This window comes from Linepithema humile, chromosome 7 (assembly GCF_040581485.1).
Source record: "Linepithema humile isolate Giens D197 chromosome 7, Lhum_UNIL_v1.0, whole genome shotgun sequence".
NCBI lineage: Eukaryota > Metazoa > Arthropoda > Insecta > Hymenoptera > Formicidae > Linepithema > Linepithema humile.
Genome location: NC_090134.1, coordinates 11,920,395 through 11,941,220, shown reverse-complemented (window position 1 = coordinate 11,941,220; position 20,826 = coordinate 11,920,395). Strand labels below are relative to the sequence as shown.

General features: G+C 33.3%; 1 protein-coding gene across 4 annotated transcripts; it reads right to left on the bottom strand.

Moving 5' to 3' along the window:
• Positions 1-4,353: 4,353 nt before the first annotated feature.
• On the bottom strand, positions 4,354-11,152 carry LOC105667399 (uncharacterized). 4 transcript variants are annotated; one of them, XM_067359942.1, is made up of 9 exons: positions 10,943-11,152; positions 8,079-8,164; positions 7,860-7,986; positions 7,406-7,734; positions 6,669-6,966; positions 5,787-5,843; positions 5,177-5,315; positions 4,817-4,979; positions 4,354-4,638 (listed from the first exon to the last, which is right to left on the bottom strand). In XM_067359942.1, the coding sequence occupies exons 3-9, from the start codon at positions 7,964-7,966 to the stop codon at positions 4,403-4,405; spliced, it is 1,329 nt and encodes a 442-aa protein (XP_067216043.1). In that variant the 5' UTR covers positions 7,967-7,986; positions 8,079-8,164; positions 10,943-11,152; the 3' UTR covers positions 4,354-4,402. The 4 variants fall into 4 exon arrangements, with proteins under 4 accessions (XP_067216043.1, XP_067216045.1, XP_067216044.1 ...); XM_067359944.1 differs by having other exon boundaries at positions 8,079-8,111; XM_067359943.1 differs by lacking the exon at positions 8,079-8,164.
• Between the last annotated feature and the right edge of the window lie 9,674 nt (positions 11,153-20,826).

Below are 20,826 nucleotides of genomic sequence, written 5' to 3'. Positions count from 1 at the left end.
TAAAGTTCCGATTAGCGGAACCCTCCGATTTTTTTGAAACTACACTATTTTTTGTATTTTTGCACGTTGATCACGAAAATGATAATGAAAATCGACGACAAGGTCATTTTCAAGGTCAAAACATTAAAAAACTGAAAAAATATCACTTTTTTAACATTATTTCAATAAATATTGACGTAACAAACAAATGTTTCAAATAAAAGTTGTAGTTCTTGTAAAAATACATTGTTTATGTTTTATGCATTTTTTGTGTAAAATTGATAATTTTCGAGAAAATTGACGTTAAAGATTAAAAACTTTGGTAAACAGGTAGGCCTTAGCTTGCATGCGCATGCCGTTCAAGAATGTAGCGGCGTGTATGCGTATACAATTTATGTATATTTATTAAATCTTTGCCTGGCTAAAAATCTAATGAGTCTACAATATACTAAAAATACTAGATACTGAAAAGATTAGCAAGACCCCAACGCAAGGTGTATGCGCGCAGAAAGTTTATATGAATTAAATCTTCGCCTTACTAAAAGTATGATGAGTCTACTATATACTAAAAATTTTAAATACAGGAAAAATTAGCAAGACCCCAACGCAAGGTGTGTGCGCGCAGAAAGTTTATATGAATTAAATCTTCGCCTTACTAAAAGTATGAGTCTACAATATACTAAAAATATTAGATACTGAAAAGATTAGCAAGACCCCTACGCAAAGTGAAAAGCATATTGTGTTTGAAAGTTATTTTAAACTTCTATAATAGTGACTAGCCATGTAATAGACGGGGCAGAGCCCCTCCCCCTGCACCCCCCTCCCCGCCTGCGCCTTCTGCCCCCTCGGGAGGGCTTCGTCCCCCCTAACCCTCCTTTTTTCGTCCCCCCGAATCCCCCCTACCTGTTTACCAAAGTTTTTAATCTTTAACGTCAATTTTCTCGAAATTTATCAGTTTTACACAAAAAATGCATAGGACATAAATGATGTATTTTTACAAAAACTACAACTTTTATTTAAAACATTTTTTTGTTACATTAATATTTCTCGAAATAATCTCAAAAAAGTGATATTTTTTTACTTTTTCTGACCTTGTTTTGACCTTGAAAATGACCTAGTCGGCAATTTTCATTATCATATTCGTAATCAGCGCGCCAAACTACATAAAATAGTGGAGTTTTAAAAAAATCGGAGGGTTCCGCTAATCGGAACTCCACCCAAATTAAATAACAATTAAACAGAAATAAAAGAAAATATAAAAACGATATTTTATAAAACGATAATATTGCAAAATGAGAAATGTAAAACGAAGCTGCACGGTAACACACAGACTTTCCGTTGCACACTGACTATGAGCGTAGCGTATTTATTTCAATTTTTACCGAGATGCTCGCTGTTTACTTGTTTTGCTAGGACAGTGCTCGGAATTTGTTGAACATTTCAGCCGATTTCCGCGGTATAACCCTAACCCCTTTTTTTGTCTCCATACCGCGCTTGCTGCAGCCGCTAGGGTCAACGCCGCCGAGCGTTAGGAGCGGCACTATTTAATTATGAGTGGATTCTTCTCCCTATTTATTAAAATTTTTAAAAATTTATTAAAATTTATTAAAAATAAATTTATTATTAAATTTATTAAGTGAAAATATTTCAATAGATTTCCACGTCACCCATGAGGTACTAATGCTGACGCGTTTTTTTAAAAATGGTTTTTCCAATAGGTCCGCTCCACTGAAGATAAAAATGCGTCAGCATTAGTACCTCATGGATAATGTGGAAATCTATTGAAATATTTTCACTTAATAAATTTAATAATAAATTTATTTTTAATAAATTTTAATAAATTTTTTAAAATTTTAATAAATAGGAAGAAGAATCCACTCATAATTAAATAGTGCCGCTCCTAACGCCCGGCGGCGTTGATCCTAGCGGCTGCAGCGAGCGCGGTGTGGAGAAGAAAAAAGGCGTATACCGCGGAAATCGGCAGAAATGATCAACAAATTCCGAGAACTGTGCTAGGAGATTGTTTTATAAAACTATAATCTCTCTCAGGACTGTCAATGATATATATATACTGTGAGTCACAAAATTATTCGCTCAGTCGAGAATGCAACAAAGATGAATGAAATAATGAGATAACAAAGGACTTTTTGAAATTTTTTAATTTGGAAATACATAATTTACAGTTCAATATAACAGAATTGTAAAAAAATTTGAAACATTGTGGTTTATAATTACAGAAAAACAGGTTATAACAATTCTTTACACGTTTCCACGTCACAAAATTATTCGCTTATTTTGTAGAAATTATTATTTTAATAAAATTTATACTTAGTGGGATACCCTTTTTGTTTTATAGCTTCGGCAAGTCTTTTTGGCATCGATCCTACTATTTTTTTCAAATAATCGCTGTCTATTTTTTGCCATTCCTTTTGTAATCTATTTTGCAACTCAGTTTTGCTTGTAATAGAATGTTTGCGAATTTTTTCCGTAGTACTCTTCGAACTGTTTCGTGGGAAACTTCTTTTTCAGAGAAATTTTGAAGAAGTGAGTTTATTCGGGGAGCACTTATCTTCGGATTTTCTTTAACTTTCCTAACTACAAACGCTCTTCTGAGGAATTTAATAATTTCTTTCTACCACGGCCTGTTTTATTTTCTATTCGTCCTTCTTCTTCGTATCGTTTAATAACGTATCGCGCCGTCAAATAACTTTTACAAACAATACTTCCAATTTCTCTTAAAGATTTACTATTTTTTCAATAAAAAATAATTAATTTCCTAACTTCAAGATTTGTTTCTTTGCTTTTTCTGCCCATGATAATGAATTATTGAAACGAGAAGTTAAAAATTGAAATCGATGCTTACTGAATGCTTTTCTATGTTATACTGACTATCTTAAGAGGATGCTAAAGTGACGGGCGAACTCCGACGCGAAAGCGCCATCATTTTAATGGTACTAAAAATAAAATGACATTATCGGCGCAGCCTACGGACCTATGCCGCGTAGATCCGTGTGTACGCATTTGTTTGTAGTGGTGACTCACTACACTGACGTGTGGTCTGTGTACGTGTGTCATCGGAAGTTTGTAAACAAACGATGCTTGCGCTTGTTTTCTCGACTGAAATTTCGTCGCAAGGCTGCAATATAATGTCCGAGAAAACATAGGCGTATACAAGGTGTCAAATAAATACAAACTAAATATGACAAAATAATAAATGAAAAATATACATATAATACTATATATATCACTAAAGAAAAATGTCATATACTTTTTTTATTTTTATCCTTATGTAGTAAATACTAAATAACTAATTAATCAATTAATTAATATATACATATACACATATATTCAATAAATAGTTATCTTTATTTTGAATTTTATATGATAATGACTGAAATAATGAAAGTATATAACATTTCAGTTATATAAAATACAAAATAAAGATAACTATATTCAATATGTATATGTATGCATTCAATAATTAATTAACTTATTTATTTATTTTGTATTAATTACATAAGAATAAAAATAGGAAAGCATATAACATATTTTTCCAATTAGATATATAGTATTATACATACATTTTTCAAATAAAATATTTTATCATATCTAACTTATATCTATTAGACACCTTGTATAAGTCTATTTTGTCTCGTATGTACATTATTCAGCCATACGATAAAATTTTAATTGCGAGAAAAAACCCTGATAGCCACCTGTCTGTGTTGTTGCTGCCACGTTGCCGAAAACAAAGGGCATTAGTTTTCAGCAAATTTAGAACAAGGTGTGTGAGTCATTTGCCTCTGGTATGATATCACATGAATTCAGCATGTGTTGCTGTCAAGTTGCTATGTGTTTGCTGCAATGGTTTATCGCTGTACATAAAGAGCAAAATGACAGCAAGTTGCCAACAACACATGCCGAGTCATAAATTACAGCAAAAATTCAACAGCGTGTCGAAAACGGTTAAATATATTTTTTGCACCCTTACTCTTTTCAAACATATAAAATAATAAGTAAATAAATCCTCCTTTTTGTTATCACCAGAAAGAAAAATTTCCTTATTTATTATTTGACATATATATTATATATATATATAATAGATATGTAAAATAATAAATAAGTAAATTCTTCTTTCTGGTGATAACAAAAAGAAGGATTTATTTACTTATTATTTTATATGTTTGAAAAGAGTAAGGGTTTCAAACGGATACACACACACACACAGCAAAAATATCGAAAATATAATCCGATCGGCAAATATAAACTTGTATTACTAAAATAATTATAAAAAATTTTTTAACTTTTAAGTGAAATTAATCGGGATAAGAAATGATAGGATAAATAAATTGTTGCAATTGAAAATTATGCATATATATTGAAAAATATTTTATTTCTGGTCATTACTATCTAATCATCATCATCATCCTTCTTCTTCTTCTTCTTCTCTATTGCTTATTTCTTCTTCCTCTTCTCTGTTTCTTGTGCCAAATATGGCATCTGCTTCCTCGCGCCGCCTTGTTCGGCGACCTTTCTCTCCTGGTTGTCTACGAACAGAATTTCGCAGTCGTTGTTTAGCGAATCTTATGGATTCTTTCACAGCATCATAAAATTTTTGTTGGTCAGGTACCGCAAAATAAGGGCTGTTTGCTACCGCTTCTAAATTTATGAACAGAATAATAACAAAAAAACGTTAAGAAGGAATATATTCCAGTGATTATAAATATTTCATAAATTGAAAACAAGTTGAATATTGTAATAAGTGATACAAGATTTGTTTTTCAATTTTTATTCTTTCAATGCCATTTTAATAATATTATAAATAAAAATATATTACCATATACTGCATATAATAACTGAGTATTATAAAGTTCGAGATTCCGGTCCTTTTCGCCCCATAAGGAATATTTATTTAATGCTTCGTCCGTTATTATTTGTTTCATGCAAAATTTTACACTTTCGTCCAAAGTTTGTCCTCCCAAGTATTTGAGATATGTCACCTAAAATACATTGTATAGGATAATGTAAATATGATAATGTATTTAATTTCTACACAATGACAAGGAAAAAAAATTATATATGAAACAAAATAGAATTCTGTGTTCTGGGAAACACTAGAATATCTATAAAGATTCTTTATATATTCATGTCATTACTATAATATGATTACTGTAATATATTATGCTTTAAGACCTACCACTTCGTTGTACTGTTCTTCGTCAATATTGTCGAAGTTCTGCACTTCTTTGACGGATTTTAATGGAATACAGTGTGGTTTCATTGGCATTTTATTGCTTTGCTTTTTTAACAGTTTATCAAGTTTTTGGGTGATGGTTCTGAAACAGAGTATAATAGCCTAGAGAGTATTAATAATAGTAACATCCTCATCTTAAAAATTAAAACGGTTAACATTTTTTCTAGCCATTTATAGTATTTTTATAACATTAATATCTATGTATTCGATCACAAATGCATAAATAAAAAGAAAAAGGGCATTTCTATACATGATTTAAATAAAGTTTGATCTATGAAGGCTTCCTAGTTTCATCTTTTAGTCATTATCGTGCAATAATGTTACGTTGCAAAATACTGTTTAATCGGCAAGTTTAGGACACAATAGTGTCGAAAAGAATACTCTGATTACAGTAACAATAAAAGTTTATATTATATTATACAGGATGTATAAAAAGTATCGGATTAATTTTGACTATGACCGCATGTACCGTATATAAGACATTTTCATTATTCATACACATATACATATATACTTTAATATTATTATCAAAATACATATGCAGAAAGCTTACATGAAATCTTCTTTCGTCGGCATATTTTCTAGCTGCTTTCTCATGTTATTGAATTCCCTAAAACGTATAACATATTTATTTTTATTTCTTAGAAATAATATTATTTCTAAGAATTTATTTTTATCTACTATTTATTCAAAAATATCTATACATTCGCTGCATGTACATATATACAAAATGTGTAGTATTTATGTAACTTGTAGAATTATTTACGACTAAATTTGTGATTTTTTTTGGTTTTGGAACAAATACATGTCGAATTCTTCAATGTACTACAAGTATAAAACTAATCCCGTCATCACATTACTCAAAATGACTCAGATATCGATCATGTAACTTGAATTTTCCAGCTAATAGAAAACTGAAAGTGTCAAATAGTCAATATTATATTAACTTAAAGATATCTATATCTCTTAAGTTATGTGCGCAGACCACACAGAAAAACTATAAATAGCACATAACTGTTAAAACACGTAATAATTGAATTTTCCAGCTAATAGAAAACTGAAAGTGTCAAATAGTCAATATTATATTAACTTAAAGATATCTATATCTCTTAAGTTATGTGCGCAGACCACACAGAAAAACTATTAATAGCTCATAAATGTTAAAACACGTAATAATTGAAACTTTAACCTTTTTTTCGTTTCTACCCTAATTGTTTTATGAACACTAATAACATTTTTAAATGTTTATTTCGTTTACCAGATCAGCTAATTTCAGTTAATTCGATCAAAAAATTATTGTATACAAAGAATAAAAGTCGTAACTAATGTACTAAAGGATATAACTATTAAACTGCGTTTATATATTTAAATCTATAGTCTTACATTTCAAAAGAAATTCAACATTTTATAAATAAATAGAAAAATTATCACTTGCCCTATTATAGCATTCCAATAATGCTGATGATCATGTTGTGTTGCATGCTCATGTTGTGTTGTTTCATGATAATTATCTCTTGAAGGATACGGATAGTCATATCCGTCATATCTATCATGCCGTTGATAGCGATAATTTCCCATAATAGTTTCAGAGTATCCTCCAGTGCATCCGCTTGTTTGCGGCATTTGTTGCAGACTTTGCAAATGTAACAGTGGATTTAGTGCTCCGGAATCATTAGGACGCACGCTTTGATCTTCGGTAAAAGTGGATGCTCTATTAGTGCTTTCGAGTTGCCCTGTAATAAGAATGAACTCATTATTAAAGATTTTTATAATTATAATATAAAACTATTTCAGAGACGTTACATTTGTTGACTGTAAAGATTTCACCTAAAAAATATTTCTTTTTTCTCAAACGTAAACAGTAAAATCAAAATTTTAAAATTAATTTTAAGACATCTCAACATTCCATTACATTAACATCCACGTAAATTACTTCTGTTTTCAAGGAATTGATTTCAATTGCATTTCAAATTTCAAGTGCATTATTTTTCAGTCAAATAATTAGTTTATAAACACATTTCTTTTACAAAGCTTTTCATATGGAAGGTCAAGACTTATGAAAAATAATGTACAGAAGATTCTGTTTCATTTGATCTCCTAAACAAATTAAGATATTTTTATAAATCATTACAGACATATTACATCTCACATGTCGAATATTAAGTGACATACCACCAACACGTGTAATGGAAGTTGAAGTTCCTGACATCAGTTGCGTGTAACTGCGGTCAACCGCAACTTTTTCATTCGTAACTGCTACGTCGTCTCTAATCGGTAAGGACCAAGATGACATGTTGCTTCTTTCTGACTCCTGACTTGGAAGAATCGTTGTAGAAGCGTCGTTTGGTGCATTGCGAATTTCATCGACATCTTTATCGAGATTAATTGGTTTCTCTGTTTCTGGTTTTTTTTTCTTTTTTAACGACGGTGCTTCGTCCTGACTTGAAGTTGTCACATACCTCTTTGGTTTTGTAATATTCCTCGTAGGACGTTGAATGTTTCTGCAAAATTCAATATTTTATTCTATTACTAGAAATTTTTTTAAATTACTATTTTTTCCAATATCTGCAATAAATTTTCGTAATATCAATAAAAGATAGTTCATAATATCAACTACAGTACTTACTGACTTAAACGAAATTGTTTCAACTTCTGAACCTTATAGTTAGCAACTCCAGCCTTAGAAAGGAATGCTTGTTTACGACATATATGAGTTTTGCGTTGGTTATTCATCTTTCAATGAGTCTCACTACCTTTAAATGTATATAAAAAAAAAAAGAATTTAAAAAAGTTAAACTCTATGCACAAAATTCCATTTAAATGCCGCAGTAAATACTTTTATCACCTTTTTAATGGCGATTTCTACTGTTCTTATCAGCTATCAAACATTTTGTTGCGTACAAATATTACAGATTTTTAAATGGATTATCTCTGCATTGATAAGAGAAATCAATATCATCATATTTTGACAATGTAATTTATACGCTTGACCAATGCATTAATAGACGTATCTTGTTTAATTTTATTTACACAAAATTAGTAATATAATTTATACACTAATAAAATATAATACAGTAAGGAACTTGTAAGAGTGGAATATGTACAGTGTTACGAATAATATTACTATGTTAGAATACTATACAAGTTTTATATATAATTTGAGTTATTTCGAGGAAACATTCATTCATTACTTTTATTTAATAATATTGGATTGTGTATATACTCATGTTTTTGCTCTTTTATTTTTCATTATCTCCTTTAGTGTTTCTTTGTTACTGTAGGTTCCTATAAAAGTAAGTTCCTATAAAAGAACTGATATAACATATTCACCAGGAACCGGCTTATCGGTTTCGGAATCACTGCTGGAATCAGAACTCTCGTCATCAATAGTTTTCCAATATAACATCATGTAACATTTTGCCCGCACATCAGTAATAGGTATTACATAAAAATCGCTTGATAACGCAGAGCATTTATAAATATCTAATGATGATGATGAAATACCCACATCATAAAAATCTTCCATAATTTCGAATTTCTTTACCACAAAATGGTACGTTTCATTCATTTCTAATATGTTTTCGATGACACATACTGAAGAATCCTTTAAAATACAACATTTGTTGCCAAGTGAAGTAACATTAAAATACATACTTCCGGTTTGTATCTTTGTGTACTGTTGACAATGTGTAGGAGAAAATCCTAATGGAAGAGGACCTTCGCCATGCCGGTCGAACATTTGTATAACTGTTGCATTACTGTGTGCGGAATGTTCTTTCCGCTCATGATTATTTATTTCCGCCTGTCTGAGGGCAAATTGCTGTAAAGCCTGATGAGGTTTTCTATACGAGCGTTTGAATAATTGCATATTATTTTCATACTTAAAAGCGGAAAAACTGTCAAGCGGACCAAAGCGTTTGACATCTGCCACCAGGTGTAGCAAAGCATGCACATTGTATGACATAAAAGAAAGTTTATAGAAAACTTGACATTTTTCAACAAATTTTTTAAGTGCTACTTCTGCACACTGTAACAGAGACATATTCGAAAATGTGTTACTGCAAAGCGTACGAATTGCTGTATGTAGAAATAATAAATGAATATATGTTTGTTTTTCCATAATGCCAAGCATTACTGTAGGCCCAGTATATAAAATGAACTGTCGTCCCTCTGTGGCTTTATAATCCGAATAGTCGCTCAATGACCTAGGTTTTCTGGCGAAGTCCCGTGGACAATAATGGGAAAGAAGTTCAAGTCGTTTTGATACTACATCTAGGTTTCGGCCTGATAATTTTGTCTTTTTACCATATTTGCCCGTAATCCACGCCGTTAACAATTTCTTCACGACTCCTATACACACTAAGTGCATATAGTCTACGGGAACTTGTGTTACCATTCCCATAGGTAATCGGGATAAAGGGCTTTTTCCTTTATGATGATCGCGGTCTGTCATCCGAATGTACTCTTCATCGGTTCTTAAACGATGATTCGTACCTAAGAAGATCATTCGTTGCTCATATCGTATGCCGACAACTTTACATTTTCCGCATGCATGACTCGATGTGTGCCCATAATGATTTAATAACCAAGAACGTGCTGGAGCATCTGCGATGAATGCTCTCAGTGTAGTGGGAATTTGTTGATGACTAAATGTTATACCGCCCTTTTCAAAAACTTGCAATACATCAGTTACAAATTCATCCATAAATAAGTTAATGTCACCTGGTTTTTTATTCCCCATATAAATACCCACTATTTCCGGTTTGCTGTTACTTATATTGCTTATTGAAATTTGGATCGGCCAAATTTGCATTGTCCCACATTTGTTTAATTTCGCGCCGTCGGTACTCCAGTCTATTTCAAGAACGGAAGGAATCTGATTCGGTGGAGTTTTCTTCAGAATATTATTAATGCCTTTTTCAAAACCAATATGAAGGTATTGTCCTGGGTACATTGAACAAACTGCAATTCTGTCACGCGGCGTATTAAGTAATGATCTTGTATCTTTTGGTAGAAACGTATGGCATTTATGTGATCGTAATGTATTTAAGATTATATTCCCCTGTGTATGGGTCAGATTACATTTTATAAACGCTGATGCTAAAGATTCTTGAAATGTCTGATTTACAGTGTCCAAAGATATGTCATTATTGATTGTACTACTATAATCATTATCTACGATTGACATGTCATTGACTTCAAGATTTTGTTCACTTTCAACATGCATTAAATCATCATAAATATTTTCATTCGTATTTAACTCGATAGCAGAAGACACTGTTTCATTATTAGCAAGATTATCTGTTTCATTATTAGTAAGATTATCTGTCATGTCTACTGACAACATTAATTGTTCGGAATTACGCTGCTGTTCGTCGTAACATCTTGTTTGATAAAATCGCCTCATTTGCAACAGAACTCTTGATTGCCTCTTTGGCCCTAATTGAAAAATAGGCTTACGGCGTCTTTGAAATAAACTCATATTTAAAGATATGTTAATGTCCGACTAATATATATAAATTCTACAATATTATATCTGATTAGTGTATATATTTTAATAATAGAGAATTATAATATTACAATAATATTGATAAGAATATTTACACAGGAGCGTATAATGGAAAATTTCGATAAAATATTGTACAATATGATATCAATTTTACATAACCTTACTTGCAGGAATTTATATTCAATTAAAAATCCAAATACCTGTACGGCCGTACTTATTGATAACGCAACGTATAGTTGACGTAGATATATATTCAAAGATGTATATTCAAAACTATCACTTTTGAATGTTAATAAAATATTGGTAAAAGCAATCTCGTGCTAATGCGTGCCAATGCGTGCCACGTGCCACACCTTTGACCGTTATATATAATCGTGGACTATGGATTGCTAGTTGGTGTACTAATAATAAAGATCTGTAGCGCCTTCATCTCCTAGTGGCAGAAATGTGAAACATACAAGTAAGACAGCAATACATATAATAGTAGAAGACGAGGAAAGGAATAAGTTATACGTCGTTGTGCCATACTTGCTCCACATTATGCGTTCACTCTAGAATATACATTTACAAAATTAACAAAATAATAATAATAATAATGGTTGCAAGACGCAATTAACATATTTAAACAGTTTTTAACAATTTAATATATTTAAATAGTTTTTAACAAATATACGACAAAAGCACAGACATCATTATCTTTTTCTATCACCGTCATGTTGCTCTTATGTTGTCGAAAATGAATGACAAAGCAAAATGTTTTTCATGAATAGAAGTCATTTTGTTGGCAACAAAATGAGCAACAGTTGCTCTCCGTTTGCTCTGAATCTGCTGACACGAAATGTTTCAAATCTGCCCTCGTGTTGTTGAATACATATGACTATGCATTACGTTTTTAGCAAATATACAGCAACTAGTCGAAAATTCATGCTCAGCATTAAGTTGCATGATTTTGCAAAACATGCTTGGCTATCAGGGAAGGTTAAATGACCTTATAAATTATCTGATAAAATATAAACAGACCACACGTGCAGTAAATTGCTAACTAAAATAAATACGTATTTCTTCAAATCTGTCAGCTGACGTTAGATCGCCTATGACAATATTTCTTAAAATCTGCCAGTTCACGAATAAATCGTCTTTGGCTGTCTTTTTTCTAAACGGTCAGCTGACGTTAGATCGCCTCTGACAATATTTCTTACAATTTGCCAGTTCACGAATAAATCGCCTTTAGCTCTTTTTTTTCTAAACTGTCAGCTGACGTTAGATCGCCTCTGACTATATTTATTAAAAATTGTCAGCTCACGATAGATCGCCTCTGACAATATTTCTTACAATTTGCCAGTTCACGAATAAATCGCCTTTAACTGTCTTTTTTCTAAACGGTCAGCTGACGTTAGATCGCCTCTGACAATATTTCTTACAATTTGCCAGTTCACGAATAAATCGCCTTTAGCTCTCTTTTTTCTAAACTGTCAGCTGACGTTAGATCGCCTCTGGCTATATTTATTAAAAATTGTCAGCTCACGATAGATCGCCTCTGACAATATTTCTTACAATTTGTCAGTTCACGAATTAATCGCCTTTAGCTCTCTTTTTTCTAAACGGTCAGCTGACGTTAAATCGCCTCTGACTATATTTATTAAAAATTATTAGCTGACGTTAGATCGCCTCTGCCTTGTTTTATTCTATATTGCCAGTCCACGAGAAAGCCGCCTCTGGCTTGAAGACAAGAATAAGAATTTTCTAATGCCAGTCCACGAGAAAACCGCCTCTGGCTTGTCTTATTCTATATTGCCAGTCCACGAGGAAACCGCCTCTGGCTTGAAGACAAGAATTAGAATTTTCTAATGCCAGTCCACGAGAAAACCGCCTCTGGCTTGTCTTATTCTATATTGCCAGTCCACGAGGAAACCGCCTCTGGCTTGAAGACAAGAATAAGAATTTTCTAATGCCAGTCCACGAGAAAACCGCCTCTGGCTTGTCTTATTCTATATTGCCAGTCCACGAGGAAACCGCCTCTGGCTTGTCTTATTCTATATTGCCAGTCCACGAGAAACCGCCTCTGGCTTGTCTTATTCTTTATTGTAAGATACTTTTATTACGTCATATGCTCTATGTATATATATAATGTATATTATATGCTCCATATTATCTATATTCATATCAAAATATCTTTCTAAGAAATTGACATCATTTTGTATACTCTTTTTACAATATATGATATATGATATATGCCATATTTTTTATTTCTAAAGCATGAAATATAAAGATATTTTTATTTTTTTGTGTCTATCATTTGTAAAAAAATTTTGATAAAAGAAACAACATTAATTTTACGACTTGTAATAATCTGTTTTATTATATGCTTCTTTTAAATACTTACAATTAGCCTTATTTTATGTGATTAACTTGGTATTTAAAATACGTATCAAAATCGAAAATGTATTTCTATTACAGTAGAAAAGAAACATTCTTGTCTTACAACAGAAAGAAATGGCAAAATATACTATTGTCTAAAGTACAGTCCAATAAAAACTGTTAAAATTGAACATTTTATAAAACCACTGTGATTCATGAAAAATCAGAACTATTATTTCAAAAATATAGACATATTTCGACTGTGTGTTTTAAACTGCACTACACATTAAAAATTCACAGAATAAATTTATTTCTGCAAAGTTGTGTATAATGTCAGTGGAAAAGTGATTTATTTGTTATTACATATACATGATATTTTACCATTTTTCTCTGGTGTAAGACTACAATGTTTTTTTTTACTGAACTAGAAATTAATTTTATATTTTGATGTGTATTTTAGATACCAAGGTAAACGCATAAAATAAGGCTAATTGTAAATATTTAAAAGAAGTATATATTGAAACAAATTATTGCAAGTCACAAAATTAATGTTTTTTTTTATCAAGATTTTTTTACAAATGATACATACAAGAAACTAAAAATACCTTTATATTTCATGCTTTATAAATAAGTTATATGACATATACATTTATTATATAATATACAAAATGATATTAACTTTTTACATAGATACTTTGATGTGAATATACATAATATGAAGCACATAATATACATAATATATACACATAAAGCACATGAATAAAAGTATTTTACAGAAATTAGAATATGAATGCATGTAACTAAATAATATAAATGTTTGCAAGAATGTTGCAAAATTTATGTATAATACATACACTTTTTTATCCTTCAGAGTGCCTTCAACCCATTTTTTTCAGCCGGGTTTCGTAGCACATAACACAAACACACACTCACACGCACAACTACACACACATAATAATAATAATAATATTATAACGGGGGGGCGTTCCTCTTTCGAAGCACCGCCCGCGGCACCCAGACATTGTCCATTGTGCCTCCCCTCATAAACTTACTCATGAGAGACCTGTTTTTCTTCAAAAGAGAATCAGATCCCTCACCGGCAGCTTCCTGATCTGCTCGGGCCCAAGTAGTGCTGAGCCCAGCATCTTGTGTCTCAACCCTGCCTGTGCAGGACAGTCGCTGAGCACATGAAGGCTTGTTTCCTCGTCGTCTCCACATGCCCTGCACTTGGATGTATCGCTACAAGCCCAAGCTTGTACATGTGGTAGTTTAAGGTGCCATGACCCGTCAGTATGTGTACCGCTGTCCTGACATCTCTCCTACTCAGAGCCCTTATGCTCCAAGTCAGTTCCCTATTAGGAGTATCTCCCATCAGAGCTCTAGCCTGTCTGCATTTGGACTCAGATTCCACTCTCCAGTGTCTTAGATGTTCTCTGCGGAGACATTCTTTGATCCTCCCCTTTCCTAAACAAAAGGGGATTCCCAGGGCCGGCCCTGGTCCTACCATCGTTATTTCTGAACCCGCTTTTGCCAGCTGGTCCGCACATTCATTACCCTGGATGCCCGAGTGACCCGGCACCCAGGTAACGGTGACTTCTCTCTCTTTTGCCAGTTCGTTCAGAACGCCTCTGCACTCCTGAACCAACCGCGACGTTATTTTTGGAGCCCCCAGCGCCTTGATGGCTGCCTGGCTGTCCGTACAAATTCTGATGTGCTCTCCCGCTTCTACCCTACTCCGCACGGTCTGAGCACAGCTTAGGATAGCCACAATCTCCGCTTGGATAAGAGGAGACTGTATGTCATCTCTGTTTGTGAGTTATCTCGGTAGCGTGCGTGTGCGTGGGCGTAGTGTAGTAGTGTAACGCACGGCGCGACGGAGGCGATCGACTCTAAATCTAAGGTGCGGTGACGAAAGCGACGTTAGGCATAATAAGCTTCTTATTATTTGCACCACTCGAGATCGACTTTGACGTGAACGGCAGATGGCATTAGAATTAAAACTCGAATTGTTCACTATAGGCGTATGGCCTAATGGATTGTGTTCGACTGGTGAGAAGTGAGAGAGAGTCAATGGTGTAGAAATGTGTTTATTTCTTTGTCAGAGAGAAGTATGTATGTACAAGTGTGTGTGTAACTTGAGTGCGCCAGCGGCGCATTCGCGGCAGAGTGTAAGGCCGCGAGTTTCGAATGAAAGGTGACGGGCGCGGTAAGATATTACCGGCCGCGTCTGCGTGGTTGGAATCGGGTCCTTAACAGGACGATTCATACGAGGGTGCGTGTTGCATCCCGGCGGCGAGGTTTGCGTTGCGGTGGAGTATGTCTCCGTTGTGCCATGCGCTGCGACCGTCCGGCTCTCGATGTGAGTCGCAAGTGAGTCTGCGAGCCGAGGCGGGAGAGGCCTTCGCATTCGGATGTCCCCCGGAACGTGAGTGTCACTTGGGGGCCGAGTCAACCGGGCACAGAACTCTAAGGAAATTATTTTCCGCTGTAGAGTCTGTGGTGGCGACGGCGATGCTGGTGCGTTAGCTGACCGTAGATGTACATCCTACGTGAGGTGTGCGGTCAGATCTGAGACTGAGTCTTTCGCTTCCGTGCCTTCCCAGGCACTGTAAAAAGTCGAGAAGACTTGCTGGTTGCGCTCTTCGAAGCAGAGCTGTGACTCCGTTCAAGGGCCCTTAGTGAGAGCTCGCCTTGAAGCGAGTGAGTGAGTAAAGATCTGCGGAGCAGCTCTTTTATATCTCGTCGATCGAAGCTTGATCGCGAGAAAGCTCTTCACCGCCTGCGCCACCTGGCGGTGGGTCCGCAAGCTTATAACTGGTAGAAGGCCTGCGGCGCGTAGCGGCGCCGCGGCGTATTATGCCGCTTCAGTACAGCTGTGTGGCGGTGAGCCGCAACATTCACTATAAATAAAAGAAAGAAAACCAACCTGAATCTGGTTGTTTAACTCGAGGGGAAACCGGAGGGAGGAGATGTAATCAATCATAGAAAAAAATTTAAATAGAGGGACTTACTACTTGTAGATTGTTGCAAGTCTCTAGAGTTCAATATGTAGTAATGCTGGATTAGGCTGAGAGGGGGGCCTCTGTCTCCGGAAGCGAGATCGGCGGCTTCCCTCACTCGTTGTTCTTTGGACGTTAACCGGCACAGTTGTTTTATTCACTTTAAGAGGATGCTGAAGTCATATTGTTACCGACCAAACTTCTAATTTTCTGGAAAGTATGGCATTTTTTATTGCTTTGATAGAATTACAAATCCTTTGGTGTAAGTAAAGTGCACATGCTAATCTTTCGGTGGATAGTGAAATTTAAACCAAAAAATAAAAAAAATTTTTGAAAATTTATCGACAATGTCACCTCAAAGAATTATATCTTTTATATCAAAATTATACTGCTTCAATCTGCAAAACAAGAGTGTGTGCCGAAGAAGAGCGTATGAAACTTTAATGGAAAACCAAAAAAATAGAGCTTAGAGACTTATTTTCAAAATGCCATACTTTTCCAGATTTATGCAAAGCATGCGTGCAATATAGAAGAAAATGGTAGAAAAGAGCTATAGATTAGTTCCGCGATTTTGGGATAGAGGCGCTATACAGTTCTCAGTGCTATCTGTCATATACAGAATCTTTTAGGTTAGTTATGTGTGTTAGTTGTGCGTGTGTGTGTGTGTTTGTGTTATGTGCTACAAAACCCGGCTGAAAAAAATGGGTTGAAGGCACTCTGAAGGATAAAAAAGTGTATGTATTATACATAAATTTTGCAACATTTTTGCAAATATTTATATTATTTAGTTACATACGTTCATATTCTAATTTCTGTAAAATACTTTTATTCATGTGCTTCATGTGTTTATATTATATATATTATGTGCTCCATATTATGTATATTCACATCAAAGTATCTATGTAAAAAGTTAATATTATTTTGTATATTATATAATAAATGTATATGTCATATAACTTATTTATAAAGCATGAAATATAAAGGTATTTTTAGTTTCTTGTATGTATCATTTGTAAAAAAATCTTGATAAAAAAAAACATTAATTTTGTGACTTGCAATAATTTGTTTCAATATATACTTCTTTTAAATATTTACAATTAGCCTTATTTTATGCGTTTACCTTGGTATCTAAAATACACATCAAAATATAAAATTAATTTCTAGTTCAGTAAAAAAAAACATTGTAGTCTTACACCAGAGAAAAATGGTAAAATATCATGTATATGTAATAACAAATAAATCACTTTTCCACTGACATTATACACAACTTTGCAGAAATAAATTTATTCTGTGAATTTTTAATGTGTAGTGCAGTTTAAAACACACAGTCGAAATATGTCTATATTTTTGAAATAATAGTTCTGATTTTTCATGAATCACAGTGGTTTTATAAAATGTTCAATTTTAACAGTTTTTATTGGACTGTACTTTAGACAATATTATATTTTGCCATTTCTTTCTGTTGTAAGACAAGAATGTTTCTTTTCTACTGTAATAGAAATACATTTTCGATTTTGATACGTATTTTAAATACCAAGTTAATCACATAAAATAAGGCTAATTGTAAGTATTTAAAAGAAGCATATAATAAAACAGATTATTGCAAGTCGCAAAATTAATGTTGTTTCTTTTATCAAGATTATTTTACAAATAATAGACACAAAAAAATAAAAATATCTTTATATTTCATGCTTTAGAAATAAAAAATATGGCATATATCATACATTTATTGTAAAAAAAAGTATACAAAATGATGTCAATTTCTTAGAAAGATATTTTGATATGAATATAGATAATATGGAGCATATAATATACATTATATATATACATAGAGCATATGACGTAATAAAAGTATCTTACAATAAAGAATAAGACAAGCCAGAAGCGGTTTTCTCGTGGACTGGCATTAGAAAATTCTTATTCTTGTCTTCAAGCCAGAGGCGGTTTTCTCGTGGACTGGCAATATAGAATAAGACAAGCCAGAGGCGGTTTTCTCGTGGACTGGCATTAGAAAATTCTTATTCTTGTCTTCAAGCCAGAGGCGATTTCCTCGTGGACTGGCAATATAGAATAAGACAAGCCAGAAGCGGTTTTCTCGTGGACTGGCAATATAGAATAAGACAAGCCAGAGGCGGTTTTCTCGTGGACTGGCATTAGAAAATTCTTATTCTTGTCTTCAAGCCAGAGGCGGTTTTCTCGTGGACTGGCATTAGAAAATTCTTATTCTTGTCTTCAAGCCAGAGGCGGTTTTCTCGTGGACTGGCATTAGAAAATTCTTATTCTTGTCTTCAAGCCAGAGGCGGCTTTCTTGTAGACTGGCAATATAGAATAAGACAAGCCAGAGGCGATCTAACGTCAGCTAACAATTTTTAATAAATATAGTCAGAGGCGATCTAACGTCAGCTGACCGTTTAGAAAAAAGACAGCTAAAGGCGATTTATTCGTGAACTGGCAAATTGTAAGAAATATAGTCAGAGGCGATCTATTGTGAGCTGACAATTTTAAATAAATATAGTCAGAGGCGATCTAACGTCAGCTGACAGTTTAGAAGAAAAAAAGCTAAAGGTGATTTATTCGTGAACTGGCAAATTGTAAGAAATATTGTCAGAGGCGATCTATCGTGAGCTGACAATTTTTAATAAATATAGCCAGAGGCGATCTAACGTCAGCTGACCGTTTAGAAAAAAGAGAGCTAAAGGCGATTTATTCGTGGACTGGCAAATTGTAAGAAATATTGTCAGAAATGATCTAACGTCAGCTAACAATTTTTAATAAATATTGTCAGAGGCGATCTAACGTCAGCTGACCGTTTAGAAAAAAGAGAGCCAAAGACGATTTATTCGTGAACTGGCAGATTTTAAGAAATATTGTCATAGGCGATCTAACGTCAGCTGACAGATTTGAAGAAATACGTATTTATTTTAGTTAGCAATTTACTGCACGTGTGGTCTGTTTATATTTTATCAGATAATTTATAAGGTCATTTAACCTTTTTTCTCGCAATTAAAATTCTAGCGTATGGCTGAATGATGTACATACGAGACAAAATAGACTTATACAAGGTGTCTAATAGATATAAGTTAGATATGATAAAATATTTTATTTGAAAAATGTATGTATAATACTATATATCTAATTGGAAAAATATGTTATATGCTTTTCCTAAATTTATTCTTATGTAATTAATACAAAATAAATATATAAGTTAATTAATTATTGCATACATACATATACATATTGAATATAGTTATCTTTATTTTGTATTTTATATAACTGAAATGATATATACTTCCATTATTTCAGTCATTATCATATAAAATACAAAATAAAGATAACTATTTATTGAATATATGTGTATATGTATATATTAATTAATTGATTAATTAGTTATTTAGTATTTACTACATAAGGATAAAAATAAGAAAAGTATATGACATTTTTCTTCAGTGATATATATAGTATTATATGTATATTTTTCATTTATTATTTTGTCATATTTAGTTTGTATTTATTTGACACCTTGTATACGCTTATGTTTTCTCGGACATTATATTGCAGCCTTGCAACGAAATTTCAGTCGAGGAAACAAGCGCAAGCATCGTTTGTTTACAAACTTCCGATGACACACGTACACAGACCACACGTCAGTGTAGTGAGTCACCACTACAAACAAATGCGTACACACGGATCTACGCGGCATAGGTCCGTAGGCTGCGCCGATAATGTCATTTCATTTTTAGTACCATCGAAATGATGGCGCTTTCGCGTCGGAGTTCGCCCGTCACTTCAGCATCCTCTTAAGTTCACTTTAACTTTGGTTTTTGGGATTGTCGCGAACTGAGTTCTGACTGCAGGTTCTAAGACTTTTTGATGTGTTATTTCGGAATATACTCTCTGTCGGAAAGGGCTGTCACGACTTTTTTATAATTGTTACCCCTCTCTTTTACGTCCCTACTTAATAATTTCGGACGTTGATCTCATGAAAAAATTAATTGGTTCTTCTGATCTCGGTGGGGCATAGATTGCTTACATTTAGAAGAATCTATGCATTCTATTGGTGGTACGTGAGTATGGGGTAGGGTGGTTTCTTAGTCCTTACGCAGTGTAATTTGATTGACAAATTTATAATTACCCACGCATTTGCAGTGCGAAATATCTGATCTGACAAACACTTAACCGGTGTCGACTCTTATGATTGGCATTATTTATGTTTATGTGAAAAATTCTTTTGGCGGAGCTGATGATTTGCTTGGTTTTAGCGTTTAGCGCTGCAGGAAGTTTAACTTGTGATCATTTAGCATTCAATTTATGACGTCAGTTCTGTCAAAAGTTTAGATTTAAATATCGCTTCTGTGAGTTAAATGAATTTTTGATTTGTTTATCGAAAGTAGTGTGAAAGAAGCTTCGTTAGACTATGTCGACATTATTTAAACAGTTTAAAATTTATCACTTCCCGTGTTTGCCAGATACGGTTTCGTTTCTAATAAAATATAGATTCGCGAGAAAGAAAAGAATCGTGGAGTCTTATCAGGACATAACACTCCAATAACTGTTAATTTTGCTCTATTTTTATGTTTAAAGTTTCTCAAGTGACATAGCTTTTAAAAAAAATGGACATTGAATGTTTTATAATTAAAACTTTTGATTTTATGTATTTCCAATGTTAAAATTATTGATTCTTTTAATGTAATATATATTGGACGAATAATCGATTAAACCGTTTATAT